Source organism: Accipiter gentilis, chromosome 9 (genome assembly GCF_929443795.1).
Source record: "Accipiter gentilis chromosome 9, bAccGen1.1, whole genome shotgun sequence".
Taxonomy (NCBI): domain Eukaryota; kingdom Metazoa; phylum Chordata; class Aves; order Accipitriformes; family Accipitridae; genus Astur; species Astur gentilis.
Window position 1 is genome coordinate 30,399,200 of NC_064888.1, and position 17,871 is coordinate 30,417,070.

General features: G+C 38.6%; 2 protein-coding genes across 10 annotated transcripts in view; one reads left to right on the top strand and one right to left on the bottom strand.

Annotated features, from left to right (window-relative positions):
* Window positions 1-9,487, bottom strand: part of STN1 (STN1 subunit of CST complex) — a 54,505-nt gene extending 45,018 nt beyond the window's left edge. For 4 of the 7 annotated variants that reach the window (XR_007507207.1, XR_007507205.1, XR_007507206.1 and 1 more), the window contains exons 1-2: window positions 4,662-5,452; window positions 2,040-2,104 (exon numbers count right to left, since the gene is read on the bottom strand). The gene's annotated coding sequence lies outside the window, so the exon portion shown is untranslated. Of the gene's footprint in view, window positions 1-2,039; window positions 2,105-3,319; window positions 3,565-4,661; window positions 5,453-7,848; window positions 7,891-9,163 lie in introns of those variants that run through there. The other 3 variants (XM_049809677.1, XM_049809676.1, XM_049809678.1) reach the window with 3 other exon arrangements.
* The window catches only part of SLK (STE20 like kinase), a 51,733-nt gene continuing 42,078 nt past the window's right edge, over window positions 8,217-17,871 (top strand). For all 3 annotated transcript variants that reach the window (XM_049809672.1, XM_049809671.1, XM_049809673.1), the window contains exon 1: window positions 8,217-9,042. In XM_049809672.1, the coding sequence (XP_049665629.1) occupies window positions 8,893-9,042 (150 nt within the window). In that variant the 5' untranslated portion in view covers window positions 8,217-8,892. The remainder of the gene's footprint in view (window positions 9,043-17,871) is intronic.

Below are 17,871 nucleotides of genomic sequence, written 5' to 3' on the forward strand. Positions count from 1 at the left end.
CAAATCACTGTCACAGCTAACATGATAAAGTCACTACTATTTCCAACTTCTTGGTATGTAAAAAAACCAAACGGCCTTTTATAAACAGATTTAAGTGTCTCCTTAATTACATTTGTGTTTGAATAGATGCCACTTCCTACCTCATGCTTCTGAAGGTAAGTCACACCTGTATAGTGCATCCAGAACAATATATTACAACTTGGCCAGAAGCCACAGGAATTATTTTTCGTATATGTAATTTTATTTTCTGCTACAGAAAATTCAGTCCACTTAATGTAGTGGGCTTTTTTGGTTTAAACCATAAATATCATGTGGTGTACTATAAAACATAATTTTGTGGATTAGATATTAGATTAATGGTCCCTTCTGTCAAAAAAGTAAAGATTCCAGGGCACTCGAGACACACATCACAATACACTGTTTTCTCATAAGCAGGTCCTAGTGCCCAATGTTTGCATATACTATTGTTGAACACACAATAGCTGCTGTTTGCCTTAACAATTGACACATTATTACAGCTCCACACATTGCTGCTGTACCAAGAAGAGATCCTACATAAAACCAAATTCTACTTGACGACACATAGCAAACTATTTTTTTGCCTCAAAAATGAGATTTACACAATAGCTTATAAAAATCTAGGTAAAAAGAGAATAACATTACACATACAGAAACTATTTTAAACATGGTTGTAATATAAAAATAACAATTTTCAATGAAAAACTATGCTGTTTTCTCAGTAAAATCAGTTTAAAGTCTAGCTTTGCATTAATAAGCAGTTGGTATCTCACATTCTAAATGTTATTTCCCCTTTTTGCTAGTAGACATGTCTCCAATATTATCTCACTGCAATGTCTCTCATTGGGATAGTAACTAAAGAATCAGTAGTATTCAGTGCCATCTTTTTGTCAGATTGTCCTTTTATGTGTGTGTGTGTAAAATGTTACCTACTCCTCAGTATGGTATTTTTTTTAATAATAGTTATAGAAGGCATAATAAACTTCCTGTTTATGCTTACCACATAACCAAGATTGGGTTTGCTGGCTGGCTGGCCAGCCGTAATAAAAAACAGATTTTAAAATAACTCATTTTTATATTACAGAACAAGTTATTCAGTCCCAAGATTCCAGAGCTGATCAGGATCACAAGAGAACACAATGTCCATTCTGGAAAAAAAGGTTCCTGGGAAACAGAGGAAGAAATTCAGGATTTGCAACAAGAAAAGCAGCAACACATGTGGGTTTTTTGTTCAGACATTTTTTGTGCCAGTATTGACTGAAAGCAATACTGAGATGCAAAGCTATCTTTATCCCTTAATAAATTTCTAATCCTAGCTGCTATGTGAACTAATGCAAATTTGAAAGCCACAAACAAAAAGAGCAAATCAGCTCGTGACTGCTATGCAAGAGGAAAAAGTCTAATTACCATCTGGAGGAAAGACAAACATGGTGAAGCATTTGTAATACATGCTTTCATGTGACTTAACTAAAGCTCTAATATCCATCAGATGGAAGGGGCTCTGCAAGTTTTAAATACTTTGCCTTGTGTTCATGTACAGTTTTGATCAAATAGATTTTTGCTTTAAATGAAATATAATCTCAAATTATTAAAATGGTTAGAAGGAATACAGCATTATAGCTAAGAGTAGTAGTATTTTAACTGTATATTATTTTAAAAGAAATCAATACTCTAGATAGACCTGTTCATTCTGTGAAAGATTGTTACGGTCATCAAAACATGGAGGGAAAGAATTTTTATTAGACTAACTACTGTATTAAAAAAAATGCAGCTACCCACCAATGGAGCTCAGTATTTTAATATTACCTGAAAATTCCTATAAAAAAGAGTTATTCAGTTAAATACAAACCAGAAAGTATCCAGACATCTTGAAAAATTTTATCATGAAAGAGGACCTGAAGTTTTTAATTGCATTAGTCAGTTAATCAATAAAGAGAATCACCTATGCAAGTTTCAAGTTGTTGACAATTTCCATTAAATCTGAGGTTTGCTTCTCACTCAAGTAAAAAAGCACAACTTACCCCTCCAATTATATATGACTATGTTTCTGAATATCAGTCTTGAAGGTGGTTTTCTTGCAGACCAACTAGAAGCAATAAGAAAACATTTTGTTGTTGTTTGCAATAACTTCAGTGAAGTTAACATATTAAACCTTGAACACCTTTGACCCAATATGTTTCCAAGAAATATTCTTGTACTGTTGTTGAAATATCTGATCCTTATTCAGGATTTCTATATTTATATTATTGCTTTTTCTTCTGACATTTGATTTCAGATAAAACCTATTCAACAAAATATCATCTGTTTACTTGGAAACATTCAGGTAATTTGGCAACTTTTATATTTGCTCTGTCATCACTCCCAGAGATGTTGCCTGATATCAGGAGAACTGCACTTGAAGAGTTCTGCTGGAAATGGTATCTCCATAGGTAGGAAGAAGAACCCCCATCACACATTTCCAGGACAACTCAACTCACACAGTTAAATACTGTGTGATAGAGAGAAGTACCTAAAATGGGAAGGGGTGAATTGCCCTCTGAAGATACCTTTCCCCACTGACTACTGAAAAAGCTAGACCAATTTAGACTAAACACAGATTTTTCTGAAGCCAAAATTAGATCAATCTTATTCCTAAACATTTTAACGCTCAATTTTTTTACTGCAAACATCAAGTAATACCCTTATATGTTGAAGCTTCCAAATCCCACATGTTTCTATGGCAATTCTTAGACTAACTGGTCCTACAGTAATGCATATTAAAAAAAAAGAAAGAAATAAAGAAAAAAAAAAGTCAAGTAATGTATAGTTTCCAGGTTATTGATAGGAGGCTGAGCATTGATACTGGCTAATGAGATCTGGGCAACCTCTTGAGCATCTAACCTCTGGCATTTTTATTTTTTTTTCTGTTTGTATTATATATGACTGAACTATTCCTGTTATTCGTATCAGAAAGGCTAAAAAATTACAAAACTGAGTCTCTTTTTTGCTCCTTTATGAAGACAGCTTTAAAATTCAAATGCAGAACAGAAATAAAAGTCTCTAAACTACAGATCTATCGACTGTACATTTAATAGAAGGGCTTTAAGAGTGCTACATACAATACAGTCTCCCCTCTCAAGGCTTCCAATAAATGGGTAACATGATGCTCCTTGGAGGAAAACATACAGCCTTTTAGGCCATCCTCTTACATCATAAAGAAATAAAAAGATTTTTTTTTTTAGCCCTCTTTTATATTTCATTCTTCACCTTGTCATAAACATGGGTTATTAACTAATGATACTACTAGCTCCTCTGTACTTACCACCATTAATTAGAGCATTAGGACACAGGAGTCAGGTACAGCATTGCAAGTGTAGAGGGGTCACAGAAAAAGGACAAAAAGTTAAAAACTTGGCATGTGCACAAAGAAGAAGGAAATGTCATAGAGGGAAGAAAAGGATTATCTTTAAGGTCAATACACAAGATTGAAAGAGACTGAAAACACCATGGTATTTAGAATCCACTGAACTGAGGTGCTCCTATGAGAAGGCAACACATTCAGAAGGAAAGGAAAAATGAATTATGATGAACAGGAGAAGGGAAAAAAAGGTCAGGTATAGGAGAATCACCAAAAATTTCTCATAAATCCTGAAAGACTGAGGAAAGTTAGTATAACTATGGTGGTGCAAGGCAAATATCAGAACTTAATTCCATTAAATCCCAAACTCCAAGGAAAAACAAGTCATATTCAGAAGGAAGCAAGGCAGCTTATGGAAATAACTTCAGATGCAGAGGCTGGACACGCAAGGTGTTGGCAAAAACCAAGAATGCAAAAAGGAAGAGATTAAGAAGGAACGTATGGGTTAACTAGAAGGATCTAGAAGTTACAGTGGCACCTAGAACTGAAATGAGTCTAATACAGCAGTAAACACTAACTTCAGGAACAGAGCAGAGTAGGAATGATAGAGTCTAAGGAAAAATACCACCATATAACTGGAAAAATATCAATGAAAACACCACATACATCAAGAAAACAGAAGGGACAGTGTTGAGTACCAAAGGTGACAGACAGATTAAGACGGATGAAATAAGAATTATGCCTCAGATTTAACCACGAACAAGCCACCTGTGACCTTACAGCAGTTCAATGAACTCAAACATCAGAAAGAAGATTGGAGGAGATCAGTGAAAGCGTGGGTGGACAGAATGTCAAGACAATATAAAAATACACCATTAAATATTTTGAAAAAACTGAAGACAGGGTGTAGGTCTGCAGTGAAAGGGCAATATATGCTGCGAAGAACACATTTCAAATTAGCTTTCTGAAGCAATTGTTTATTTTCAATGAAGAGAAACTGAAGCAGAGCAGTTTAAATGAAACAGAACTCGGAGTTAGGAACAGTAGCAAGTGTAAGCAATGAAATCAATGGGAAAGGATAGTGATATTAAGCAGCAGAAAGTATAAGGGAAACTTCTAAATCTCAAAGAGATGAAAAAGACTGCAGTAGAGTTACAGCTATTCTTAAGCCAATATATTTGATGCACAACCAAGATAGCTCTTTAACATCTTTACTCTGACATTTTAAGGAAGCATTGAATTTTCAAAATGCATTGGATTAAATTCCTGAAGGAGAAATTCTAATATACTTATAACTCACTTTTACCTTTTTATCCTTACCATCTGGAAACTTTTACAGTTGCTAAAACCTCCTGCTATCAGGGAAAAAAAACCCAAAACAAAAAAACCAAACCAAAACATACACACACAAAAAACCCCAGGCTTCATACAGCTCCCTCCATATCATGAAGTCATTGCAAATTGGGAAGGATTTGCTACTAGCACTTAACCTTCACCTTACAGAGTTTATTTTTGGGATTGAGCAGCAAGCTGTAAATCTAGAGTGAAAGAAAAAGGGAAAACTTGAAACTGGGCCACAGTTTTCATTTTCAGATACAATGTTTTTTTCTTGAATTACTTGTTAAAGAGTAAGCAAAAACCCCAGAAGTTAAAAGCAAAACTTTATCACTAGATTAATTGTTCCTTTCTTGTGCCAGCCTTTCATCTTATATTTTCAACATTGTATGAATTAAAAGCTCTCTAGAACAGGAAGACTATCTTTATAAAAGTCTAAAGCAACACATCTGTAGTACCTACTAACATTTAGTCATTGATAGGATGCACTACTGTCCCTCTTCTGCTCTGAGTGAACCTGTTTTATCACACACACATTCAAAGCAAATGGATACATTATACAGATGCTGTATGTGAACTACTTACAGTCAAAAGTTAATTTATCAATAGAGCTGAGAAAGAACTGGGCCCTGGTATCCCCAGTCCCATAACTGCCAGCTTTATTAAGGCAGCAAGCTCAACTGCATTTGTTCACATATAGCTCAAGAAATTTTCTTTTAGTTTTGCATTTATTTCCAGTTATTATTACAAACTCTGGCATATACACATACACACATACACACACACACACCCCGCTGCCCTATGACATTAACCCTGAGGCTAAAGAAAAGCTAATCCTGCCTGGATACAAGGATTTCATGCTATGGCTTTGGATTCCTTTCTTTCCCCCCAATCCTCTGTCAATTAGTCAGTTCAAATAAACAGATGGAAATTAGTCCCAAAGCACTTTTTATCCAAGAGAAAGCAAGTTAAAATTAAAATACCCAATTTTAAAAAATAAATGAAAATTATTATTAAAGCCATCATTGTATTTTAACATCCAAATCAAAGCTATCATCCCACCTGAAGGGGGGAAAAAAAAAGGTATTGTAGAGAGGAAAAAGAAATTGAATTTTAAAAATTGAGATTCCAGAAGCTAAATTGCTGCTGGTAACACTGGAGAAACCTTATCAATCACTTTCTTTGTTATTGTATTTAATCCAAACTATCTGCATGAAACTTGCAAATTAAGTTAATAGGTGCAGCCAGCCAGTGAGGTCATAGAGGAGAAAGGAAAGGTCATTTGGATCGCAGTTGTTTCTTGGTATTACCCTTACACACATAAACAGTCTCGGCTTTAACACCTTCCTCAACAGTTTTACATTTTGTGGCCAAGTGGTCAGTACAAAGCCCAACATAATTTTTGAACAACAAATACTGATTATTACAACAAATCAGAACTGCTATCAGATTTGCAAGAGTACTTGAAAAGTTCTCTGTTCATGGAGTAGTACTACCTTTGAAACTGATTTTATACGGGTTAAATAAATTAACTCATGACACAACATTGTTGTTTGATTAATAAACTCTTTGTGGCAGGGGCTATCTCCTTGTTCTGTGGCAGGACAGTGCCTAGCACAGTGTGTTCCTGTACACTATAAATACTATTAGCACCGCTAACTACTCCATGTACAACACCGAAATATGCTTAAAAGGCTTCTACTCCAGCGTGCTTCAGCTAAAACATTGTTAACACATGATGCAAAGTTCAGTTCCAGGCTACTTCTATGCCCTTACTTCCTTCTGAACCATCTTTCTAATCTTCATTACTACCCACACCTGTACTATTAGACAACTCCTTTGCTGAAATTCCTTTCTTGACTCATCCTAGCACTTTCTATTCCTTAAAGTCATGCTTCTTTCAAGGAGACTGTCGAGGTTGCCATATGATCCCCACAACCAGTGCCTCTCAATGCCTCATTACTGAATTTACACATGGGCTACCCTCCTTAGATAGCAAACTGCTGTCATGCTAATAAAATGGTCTGAGGAATGATACAGACCAGAGGCTTGATCTTTAGACGCTTATAATGCGGTTTAATGGTAACTGCGGGCACTCAGGTTCATATGAGGATAAGGCGTTACATGATTTTCACTGGGTGTTTGTTGCCTTGTCAGGTATCACATCATTGCCTTAACTGCAAGATCGACTTCCTGCCTGCCGTCATAGCCTAAGCTTTGTCTCCAAGATGTCTGCTAATTGCCCCTTATCCAGGCAATGGGAACACCTCTTGCTTTCATGTGAAGAAATACCACACGTTTGGTGGCATACGAACAACACAACTGTTAAAATACAATCATACTTCAGGCTGATGAAAGAATCAGTTGTGGGAAGAGAAGGTTGTGAGATAAGGAAATTCAAGCCTGTCCCACTGATTAAATCTCACAAGATACCAAACATGTGCAGTACATTAACATCACACCCTGCTGTGACAAACCAGTAGCAGGTCTAGGAACAGCACTGGCCCACAAACAAAATAAAGTCTTCCAACATTGTTTTCTTCTATGAACACCTTCCTCAAAGAGCCACTCGTAAGCTCAAACTCTCTAGAAGGCACCACCTGCCATCACAATGCTCCTAGCAGACAAAGAGGGCCTCATACCCCCCCTTCAGCTCCCACAGTCAGACCTGGGGGCAATGGGGGGGGGGGAGGAAGGAGTCTACCTGCGCTGAAAAGAGGAACTCAACGTACCCAACCAGCCCTGAAAAAAAGCTGTCCCCCTACCTAGGAAATATCATCCTCCACCACAGGGCTGTGGAGACTTTCCCTACACGGGACAGCTGAGAAGAAATGAAAGGAGCAAAGCGTCCTTCAAGATAAGCAATTCAGCAGAGGGTAAAGGATCGCTTCTCCACACAGCCACGCTCATAACGGCTACCAGTGGACGAAAGGGAAAAGTCACTTCCCTCTCCCCCCAACTGCGAGAGTACGCAGCCTACTCCCAAGGAAAAACAGGTGAAAAAGACGAGAACTCGCCCACCGCAAACGCTGCTTCCCAGGCCCTGAGGCAGGGAAGGGTGAGGAGGAAGGGGGGGGGGGGGGGGGGGGGGGGGGGGGTGAGGAGGCAGGGGGTGATCTCTCCCCTCCCCTCCATCTTGGGGCCAGACACCAACTTACCCGCCGGAAGCCTCGGCGCGCTCCTATTGGCTCGCGCCGCCGCGTCACGTGGTGGGAAAAAAGCCCCGCCTCTTCCCCCACCTTTGCCTGTTGGGAGGGGGGTGGTGGTGGTGTCGGTATGGCGCGTGCGCATGCGCTGGAGGAGGCGGCGGCGGCGGTGGCGCGCGTGCGCTGGCGCGGTGGCGGCGGCGGCGGCCGGGGCGCGAGGCGGGAGGCGGTTCCGGGAGCGCGGGAAGAGGGGCGGGGGCACGGGGCGCGCGGACGCGCAGTCGGCGGGTGGAGGAGGGGGAGGAGCAGGGGGAGGTGGTGCCACCGCCCCGCCCCGCAGGAAACGGTGCCGCCCGGGCCCCGCTCTGTGGGAGGGCAGGGGAGCGAGCGGGAGAGAGACCGGCAGGGAAGCATCGTCCTCCTCCTCTCCGCCAACCCGGGGCCCTGCCGCGGGGCCGCGCTCCGTGAGGGCACCGGCCGGGAGTCAGGAGCGGGGCAGCCCCCTCCGCTCGCTACATCCGCCCCGTCCTCCGAGGCGGGAGCGCCCTCGGCGGGCGGCGGGGCGACCGCTTCCCCCCCCCCCCCCCCCCACTCCCCCCAGCCCGGCGCGCAGCAGCTGCCCCCTTCCAGCGGGAGCCGTGATCTCTCTTCTCCTCAGGCTGCGTCCGCCGCCGAGCCGCCCGTCCCGCGGAGGGAGCCCGGCACTTGTTGCTGACGCGATGGTCAGCGGCCCGGCCGAGTAGGCAGCGACCGCCGAGCCCGTCGCGGGAGAGGACCGCTGCGGCCGGCGTCGAGGGCCCGGCCCCTTTGGGGGGGGGCTCCGGGAGAGGGGGAGGGGGGGGGAATCTCGGGGTGTTGTTTTCCTCTCGGCGCACGGCGGTGACGGCTTCCCGGACGGCGTGAGGACTTTCCTCGGCCCTCGTGGGGATCGCGGCCGGCAGGACTGCCCGCCCGGCCCGGATGGTCACGGCGGGCTGAGGGGACACCGCCAGACGCCGCTCGCCCCCTCCCTCCGCCTGGGCGCCTGGAGGCTGGCCTCCCTCGGCAAGAGGAAAAATGTCCTTCTTCAACTTTCGCAAGATCTTCAAGCTGGGCGGTGAGAAGAAGAAGAAACAATACGAGCACGTCAAGAGGGATTTGAACCCTGAGGAGTTCTGGGAAATTATAGGAGAGCTGGGAGATGGTGCCTTCGGTAAAGTGTTCAAGGTAAGGGCAAGCGGGCAACTCAAATCACTTGTACTGCTCGTAGCTGAAAAATTGCTTGTAGTATTGCTTCCGAGTTCTGCCTGAAGCTTGCCTGTCTGTAAGCTCTGTCACCTTGGGATACCTGTTGTAAGCACCGAGTTTCCGGAGAACTTCGTGAGGCGGGTAAGCGCTGCGCCCACCTGCCGCCCTGCCAGAAGGGACGCGTCCCCAGTTCCCGTGGTGTGTCGGTTGGAGAGCAGAGCCTGTGATCCAGATGCCTCTTGTCCACGGAGGCTCATGAAACTAAAGATAGAAAAGACCTATTAGGTCATTGTCCCGCCTTCTGCTCCACCCTGCCCGTTGCTGAATCCCTCGCTTCTCCTGTATTTTGGTTTTTTTGAACTCGTGTACAAGTACGGCTTCTAGCCTTACAAAGACTGTATTTACTTAGGTGTGAAGTTCATACTTTTTTTTGAGTTTCTGTACGGAAGGAAGCCCACGAAGAGTAAAATTGACTTGTGTGCCTCGTGCATAGTTTATAGGGCCAAGTCCACATCGCTTTTAATGGGCATTCTCTTATCTTGTTCCACGTGGAATTAAATGGTAGTGTTATCTTGGCTTTCTTTGCGTGGCAGAATTCCTGTGTTGGATCTCCTCACTTCTCTGAGTTGTTTGATCTTTTAAGTCCTTCAGTGTAGTGGTACAAGTAGTGTTTTTAAGGATGCTTATCTAGAATTTATCAAACACAATAGAGTACAATGACATAGATATAATGCTGCTAGTGTTTGACGATTCTAGCTTTCAGGCATATCTTCAGCTACTTTCCCTCTTTCTAAAAGGGCATTAATACTCCACGTTTGGTTTAGGGATAGTGTGGAAAAAAACATCATGGAGGAGAAGCATGACAGAATTGGGGAACTGACATGAATTGAGACTCTGGAGCAGGTTCTTGAGACTAGAAAATAGTGTGGGAAAGAATAGCATTTACAGTGTTTCTGAGAACTAATTTGGTCAAGAAACATTTATATTTAGAGTACTGCATTTCAGAGTTTATGAAATCTGGGTGCTCATGAAACCTGTGCTATTTCTGGTAGAAATTATTTTAGTATTATTGTAGTGTGGTGTTACCTATTTGTAAATGTGAGCAAAAGTGTCACAGTTAGTTCAGAATGCTAGGTAGGTTGGGTTTTGGGTTTTTTTTTTTCACCCTAGGAATTTGTGTCAACGTTCTATTTAAGAGCATCTAGTTTATTTTAATGTTGGTGCAATATGTAGTCTAGATAGTGGTTCTCATGTCAGTGTGGAATATAAGAGCTTTTTTTTGATTAAAATGACTGGGAAGTATGTCTGAAGTTGCTATATCATAAAGCTTTGTGACTATAAAACCATAATGCTCTCTCTAATGGCATTTTCAGAGTATTGAAAATTTTCTTTATGCTTCATATTGGAGTTTTGATTCCCTTTCCGTGAATATAATGCTCTGTCCCATAGAGATGACTGGGGAAGCCTCAAAGATACAACACTAAATGTGTTCTCCTCCTCCCCCACATGCATTTCCCCTCCATCCTGAAACCTCTTCTTACTTCATTTTTATCTGTAGGCCTGTCTGTATTAGCAGTAGTCTGTGGAGGAAGGTGTCTGAGCAAGACAACTGGTAAATTTTGGATTTCAGTATACTTTGTGTACAACAGGAGAGTTTTTTCCAGTTGGATGTGATTTTTCACTTTGAGATTTATTTCTGAATGTGAAATTACAATGTTAACTGTTGAAATTGAATTTTCAAAATTAAACCTCTATTTTAAAAATTGTAGTAGTCAGAATTACATATGCAGTTACACCGGTAAACTTGTTGAATGTAGCACATGTGAAAATTAACAGGTACTAATATTCCTGGAAAACAATCCCCATTTAAAAAAACAAAGTGTCCTACTGCATGTATTCAGCAGCATTCATTTTGTTTCCATCTAGTTTGAGAAGGAGGATTACACACAGATGCTAACTGTACTTGTGTTCCTGCATCTGAGCATGCTTGGCAAGCTACTGTTTCAAAAGCAAGGGTGTGTTAGGTTGTTCTCTCTTGGATATACACCTCAAATGAGAAACTGCAAGAATAGCCATTCGATACCTTCTCAAATTTTGGAATATGAACTAGAAAAAAACTGTCAATGTTTGAAGACTTTAAGTAATGGGGGGATGTGTGTGTTTAATTTTGTGTGGTGGGTTTTTTGTTTTGTTTTGTTTTTGTAAAAAAAAAAAACCCCAACACCCTAGTGTCAGTTAAATTTGCCAAAACTACATTTGCCTTACTTTAAGATCCTGGGAGTCAGTGTGTGACAGGGTTTTGGCAGATGTATGATAAAATGGAATTGCCAGATAAATAAGGCTTTGCATACCTTGGACTCCTAATAAAAAATAGGTTAGATTGTTTACATGCTATGATTTGCCATAGAGAAGTATTTGGTTTAGTTTGTGTAACTCCTCTTTCTGACAAAGCATCAAATATTTCAATAAAAACTCAAAAGCAACTCTTAAATGATTCTGACAGTACTATGAAGCCTAGCTGATTAAGTTATTTACATTAGAAATCCTATGTCTAGTGATAACTAGTTTTGTATACAGAAGTCTTAAGGGCATTGAAAACTTGTGATTCATTCCCCTTCTTCCCAATCAAGTACAAGGGTCTTGCTTGTTTTTTTTAATAACTTATCCAAACTACTAGAAGAGCTTATTTCATTTGAAGCTGTTTATTCCAGTTTTCTAAAGCTTTCTTAGCACTGACAATTCACACGTTTGTATTCTAAGTAATGTTTAGAGATTCTTTATTTCTAAGTGTTTTGACTGCTGTTGCAAGTCTCTCTTGTGATCAGAGGAGCTATGTGGCTGCAGATTACTGATGGCAAAGGTTTGTGGTTGTATAGGACTTTTCATTCTAGCCCTTTCCAGCCTCTTCAAAGAGGCCACTTTTAGGCTCTTTTTGTTTCTTTTTGCTTTTGGCTAATGAATAATGGTGTAGTTTTTCATCCTTTTTCACTTTATAGACCCTTGCAGTACTTCAGTATCAGGTGATGGCCCTTGTAAAGAGAATTTCGAGGTTGTTGATGATAGAGTTTTTTTCCAATCTCTTTTAATTGCCTTTCATGGATTATTTAGAATTACTGAGTGGACTACCAGGGTTTTGACAGCCACCAAAGAAACATAACGTGAGCATTAGAGGCTGATTTCAACTTTGAAATTTGGCGGCTAGATCAGCAGCTTTTTTTTTTTTTTTTTTTTTTTTTTTTTTTTAAGAAAGAAAGAGGAAACAAGAGAGAGACAGTTTGAAACTGCTCTTGATTTGATCAGGTTGAGTCCCCTGAAAAATCTTGGGCTCTTAGTATTAGAGTTAACTGTAACCAGTTTGCTTTAGAAATTAGTTACATTATTATATCGTGTTACTATATCGTGTGTTGTATTGCCCTATTGTATCAAGTATCTGTTCAGTACACATAGTGAACATTGCTTTAACGTAAATCAGTATAAGTAAGCATTAAATACTTTCATCAGTTTTAAGCTACTTTCTAAATTCCCAGAAGTTAATGATCAGATGGTGTGAAAACAGACCTTTAAAATGCCTAATGTGTTCTGTGGCTCTTTCTTGCTGAAGTTCTTGATTGAAAATCTTTATCATATAGATGCACATAACTAATTAAAACGCAGGTATCTTCCCAAGTTAACCTTTTGAATGAAATAAAGTGCTGGGATTATATTTCAGTAGAATTTGCCAGCCTTTTTTGGTAGTAAGAACATTGTACACTAATATAAGAATGCTTACATTGCAAAAAGGCATTTTCTTATGTTTAGTTGGTGTCATCTCTGAGCACTTCACTAGAGGATACTCCTCCAAGAAATTCATGGTCTTTTGGGTATCATTATGATAATTATGGGTACCATCTGTACAAATATATTAATTTTACGTCTTCTATGGGAACAGATTCTATAGTGGTAGAATATATGTAGCAGTATACTCTATAAGATATATGATATCTATATATGGTATGCATATAGACAGAATATATAGTGTATATATATTTTAATAGAAATTGACAAATTATTATCAGAGAATTGTTTGTACTTGCATGGTTTTGAATTGCATTCATGCTTCTTAGTTTGAATTGGAATATTCTGCCCATTTATAGTATCTCATTTATTACCCTGAATCTAAGATGTTGGAAGCATTGTATATACAAGATTCTCATAAGAATTTGGAAAATCAAATATTTATATTTCATTTAAAGTTACTAAGACAAGTTTTACAACTCTCAGCAATTAACTGGTGCTTGGTTAAAAAGCCTATTCTGCTTCCTCTTCAGGTTCAGAGAAGAAATGTAGAAGCTGATAGCCATAATCATGGTGAACAGCATTACCCAAATGCATTATCTTCTGAAAATTACAACTATATTAAGTACTTATATATACTTGTATTTGTAATAGTGGCCAATACAAACTCATCTCTAGCCGATACTGGACTTTTGATAATAGTATTTCTTCAAGTCCAATAAACTAATGATGTTGCTTCATTTAAGTTAAGCTTTTGTTTCTGTATCTAAAACAATCTTGCTTGTAATGTACCTATATGATATACATGAGAGCTTGGTTTTGCCTTAATGTCTTCTACAGCAGGTAGAAACAAATAAAACTGGACCAATTATATAATTTAATGATAGTGCAGCCTTAACTGACGATTGGTGGCTGCTTAGAAGTACTTTTTGCGTATCACTAACATCATAACTTATTTTCTAATCCTAGAAAATACTTTAATTAGTCTGACCTGAAAACAAAATCAGGGCAGAGCAAGGAGAATTTATATTTCCTAGTTTCTGTAGCCTTACAGCACATTGTTCTAAGTAATTCCTACAGTTGGATATTGCAGCTTGAAGTTATCTTAATGATACTAATGTATCATGCTGCTTGCTAGGGTGAGTATCTTTTACATCTGTAACTTAGCACTCAAAGGAATAGATTTTCACCACTTATATCTAAGCTGAAGCACTGATAGGCTGGTTTTTGTCTGCTCTTTTATCTTTTGACTTACCTGGTGTCATTAGCTCCACTAATTATGTAGAAAAATTTTAGAGCTGTTGGAACTCATGAACGTTCCTATAGAAAAGATACCGTTCCCTGTGGAAGGATATTCAAGTTTGCCTGAAATCCTGTATGTTCGGTACTAGTTGGAAGATAAATTCACATTTGAAAATTTCCAGTCAAATACTGCATTTCCTGAACCTCAAGTTTCATGTGTGACTCTGCCATAAGCCTAGACCTGGAAAGAAAAAGCAGCTGAAATGTCCTAAATTGAATTTTAATACAGGAGAATGAATCAGTGCAGAACTTTTGGCGATTTTTATTAAAATTGTTTGCTATACTAAATATATTTTGTTCTAATCTATTTTCATTCATAATTGACTATTTAAGTTGACCTCTTATTAAACTGGAGCAGTAAAATAGTGCAGTTGTCCTCAGGAGATCTGAATTAATAATATTCACTTAAATGCCATATTGCTTTGTTTAGCCATAGAGGCATTAGTAGATAGAGGAGAGAAGAATGTTGCTTTACTCTCAAGAGACTAATGTATAAGATGGCAATGTTCAATTTTAAATATTTAGTTGAAGTAAAATAGAACTAAAACTTTACCTAAAGCTTGCTAAGAATAGTAATTTCTGTAAGAGTAGCCTGACTATTTTAGGGCTGCTGTGTATGTTCTAGATGAAAAAAGATGCGTGACTGTTCACAGAAGACTAACGATTTTAGTCTTGCTGATCAGCTTGGTGAGTTGCTCTATAATGTTATCTTTATTTTCACACTATTGCAGTTTTAGCATGTTGAAGATACCAGATAAGGAAAAGGCAGTATCGCTGTTGTAAACCCTGGGAAATGTGTCAAGGGGAAAGCTATACAGAGCTCTTTATACCTATTGTCATTCCAGCTAAGTTTTCTGAGGAAAGGGGTAGTGCGAGAAAGTAATCTGTAGATTGTAAACTGAGATAATTTTCATGTTTTAAATGGCTATTTGCAGAAGGTAATATCTCCTTTCCATTTTGTCTGTAGCAAGGAAATACTCTGAAGAAGTAAGAAGTATACCATGAGTTCTGTGTCTCACTTTTTGGACATCTTTAAGTCACTTGGCTTAAAATCAGCATCACAATACTTAACTTATGAGTAATGTATTGTCTGTCTGTTGCATTCAGAATTAAAACTTCAGACAAGTTTGTGGAGGATAAATATAGAATGCTCATGATCACTCCTTGGTAAAGCAGTCATCTTTTCCAAGGTGTGAGCACAACTGTTCAAAACTCTTTAAGTAAATAGGAAATCATTATTTGATTTGATTTACCTATGTTTATAAAAGTTCCTTTTTTTTTCATGTCATCTGATATTTTATATTTCTTAGCTAACTATTTGTGTAAGTGCTTGGACTGTTGGTTTCTTGTCTGGAGAGTAAAACTTTGGATTTCAGGCATAAGCTAAATGTGACTGTTTAATGTTGTCACATAGACTGCAGAATGAAACTTTTTTAAGCTGTTCTAACTCGGTGAAATAATTCTTCATATTTAAGTCAGATGCAGTCTATTTAATTAAATAATTCTCATATAGGAGCTAAAAAAATGTGGTAGTGCTTGGTTTTGGTGTTTTTAACAGGTTTTGTAGACAGATTGGTTAAACCTTTTGAGTTTAATCTGTGCAGAGAAGTAGTCCCCCAGTCATACAGCCCTCCAAGCAGTAATACATGCTAGTGTTGCAGAGCGGTAGTTCACAAGTTTCTTTTGGTGGTGACTCAACTCAAATTCTAGTTTTGACCACCCCATAAACAATAGTGAAGAAATAATTTGTTGTTTTGTTGGTTTTTTTTTAATTGAATGCAGTTATGTATGGCCTTACATATTTCATGGGCCATGACCCATGTTTTGAGAATCTCATCAGATTATAAATGTCATTCTCCTTCAATGGCAGTTGTGTTGGTGTGAAAGAGGCAGCATGTAATTAAACTCTCTGGTTTGAGATCTTAAATGCATTCCTTGAGACCCTGGTGCCTGAAGTATCATTTATGAATACTTTTTTTGGTCTTTGCTGCTTTATGCTCAGTAACCTTTAATTATATTCAGATTATAGATGGAACTGAGGAATTCATATTGTCTCACCTGTTTTCCCTATTGACTTACTTTATTGTAGCTGCCAAATTACTCAAATATAATGCTTGTGCTGTCTTTTCATTCGATACTGTTTGGATTGTTCCAGTTCTCAATGTTTAGTGATAGAAAAGCCATGAAATTTGCAGTTAGAAAACAAAGCAGAGTGAATTAATAGTACAGAGTAAAAAAATTAGTGATGTGTTATAATTGTTATCCAAACCCCTGCAAAATACATATTGTAACTCCCTCTAATTCATTTTTAATGGCTTTATAACATGATTACAGTATGGAATGCTCGAAAGAAATTTTAACTGTCAAATATGTCATGTGGAAACACATTTTTTCTCTACTCAGAAATGAGAAAGAATCTTTTCAGAGAGAAAGAAGACGTAGTGCTTGCAGAATATGTTTGAAGGATGTCAGGCAATAAAAATTGGCTAAGTAATATTCAGTAAAAGCTAGTAGGCTACCTCAAACCGCTCTGCAGTGGTATTCATACTTCAACAAAAAATTAAGGCTTTACTGTAAATGAAATTTTCCATTGGCATTGCAAATTTTCTGTTGAATATGGTCTACATTCATGATACAAGTCAACTAAGGTACATGCAGCAGAAGATTTACCTAAAGGAAAAATTCACAATAAAATAGTAATGGAAGATTCTTTGTATATTTAGTGCATCTGCTTAAACTGTCATATTTGGTTTTAGGAGGACGTACTGTTTCTTAAAGCAGTTCTACATGTATGTAAAAACAAGTTATTAAAGTTACATATTTTTCTTGTTAATTTTTACTCTTCTGGCTTAAGACTGGTTTGCAGTATTCTGTGGGATTGCCTGTGTTTATACAGAGAGGTTAATGTAAAACAGCTAAGCATGAATGGTGACTTGGAAGCTAAGAGAAAGACGCAAACTTTTTTGCCTTTATGTAGCCATGTTTATATTTTTGAGCCATTTTCTATTTAGTTAGTTAACAACAGCCTAGAGCAAGAAATTGCTCAAGCATAGATTCATACTTGAATCAAGTTCCACCCAAAATCTGGCTTTAAGATTCTGATTACCTGAAGCATGCTATTCTATGATACAATTTTATAATTTTTACTGATTTTTTTTTTCTATGAAGAAGAATATGAAGTGAAAAAGTAGGATTGTACTACAGTAGCCAAATCAATTTATTGATTGGCATTTAAAATTTGCTAAAATTTTGGCAAAGCTAAAATTTGCTTTCCTTACTACAGAGGACTAAGTGGCTGTTACCTTAACGTGCGAGTCTTTAATCTGTTGGTGGTTGTTTCAGAAAATCTGAAGCTGAAGGAGGCCATGACAGATAAAGGGACGTTATTATTTTCAGAAAGAATTTTTCTAAAGTTACATTAATGCAGTTATTCAGAATGAATGGGTGAGCAGAGTGGAAGGGCAACTGTACTGTCTGCTGAAGTTTTGGGGGGAACCATTACCCTAAAACTTAAGTTGTGCCTACATCAAAATTGTTTTACTTAGTATGAAAGCAATGGTGAATCCCCATGCTAAGGCAGAATCATTTTTGAATCCATCTAGCTTGATAATTAATTGGAGAAGACTGTCCCTTTACTTTCTTGTTATCTCATTGAACAGCATCTTAGATCTGAGACTTTCTTGTTTAAGGAGGACTTTAAGGAACTTGGTTTTGTCTCTAGAGATGTTTAGT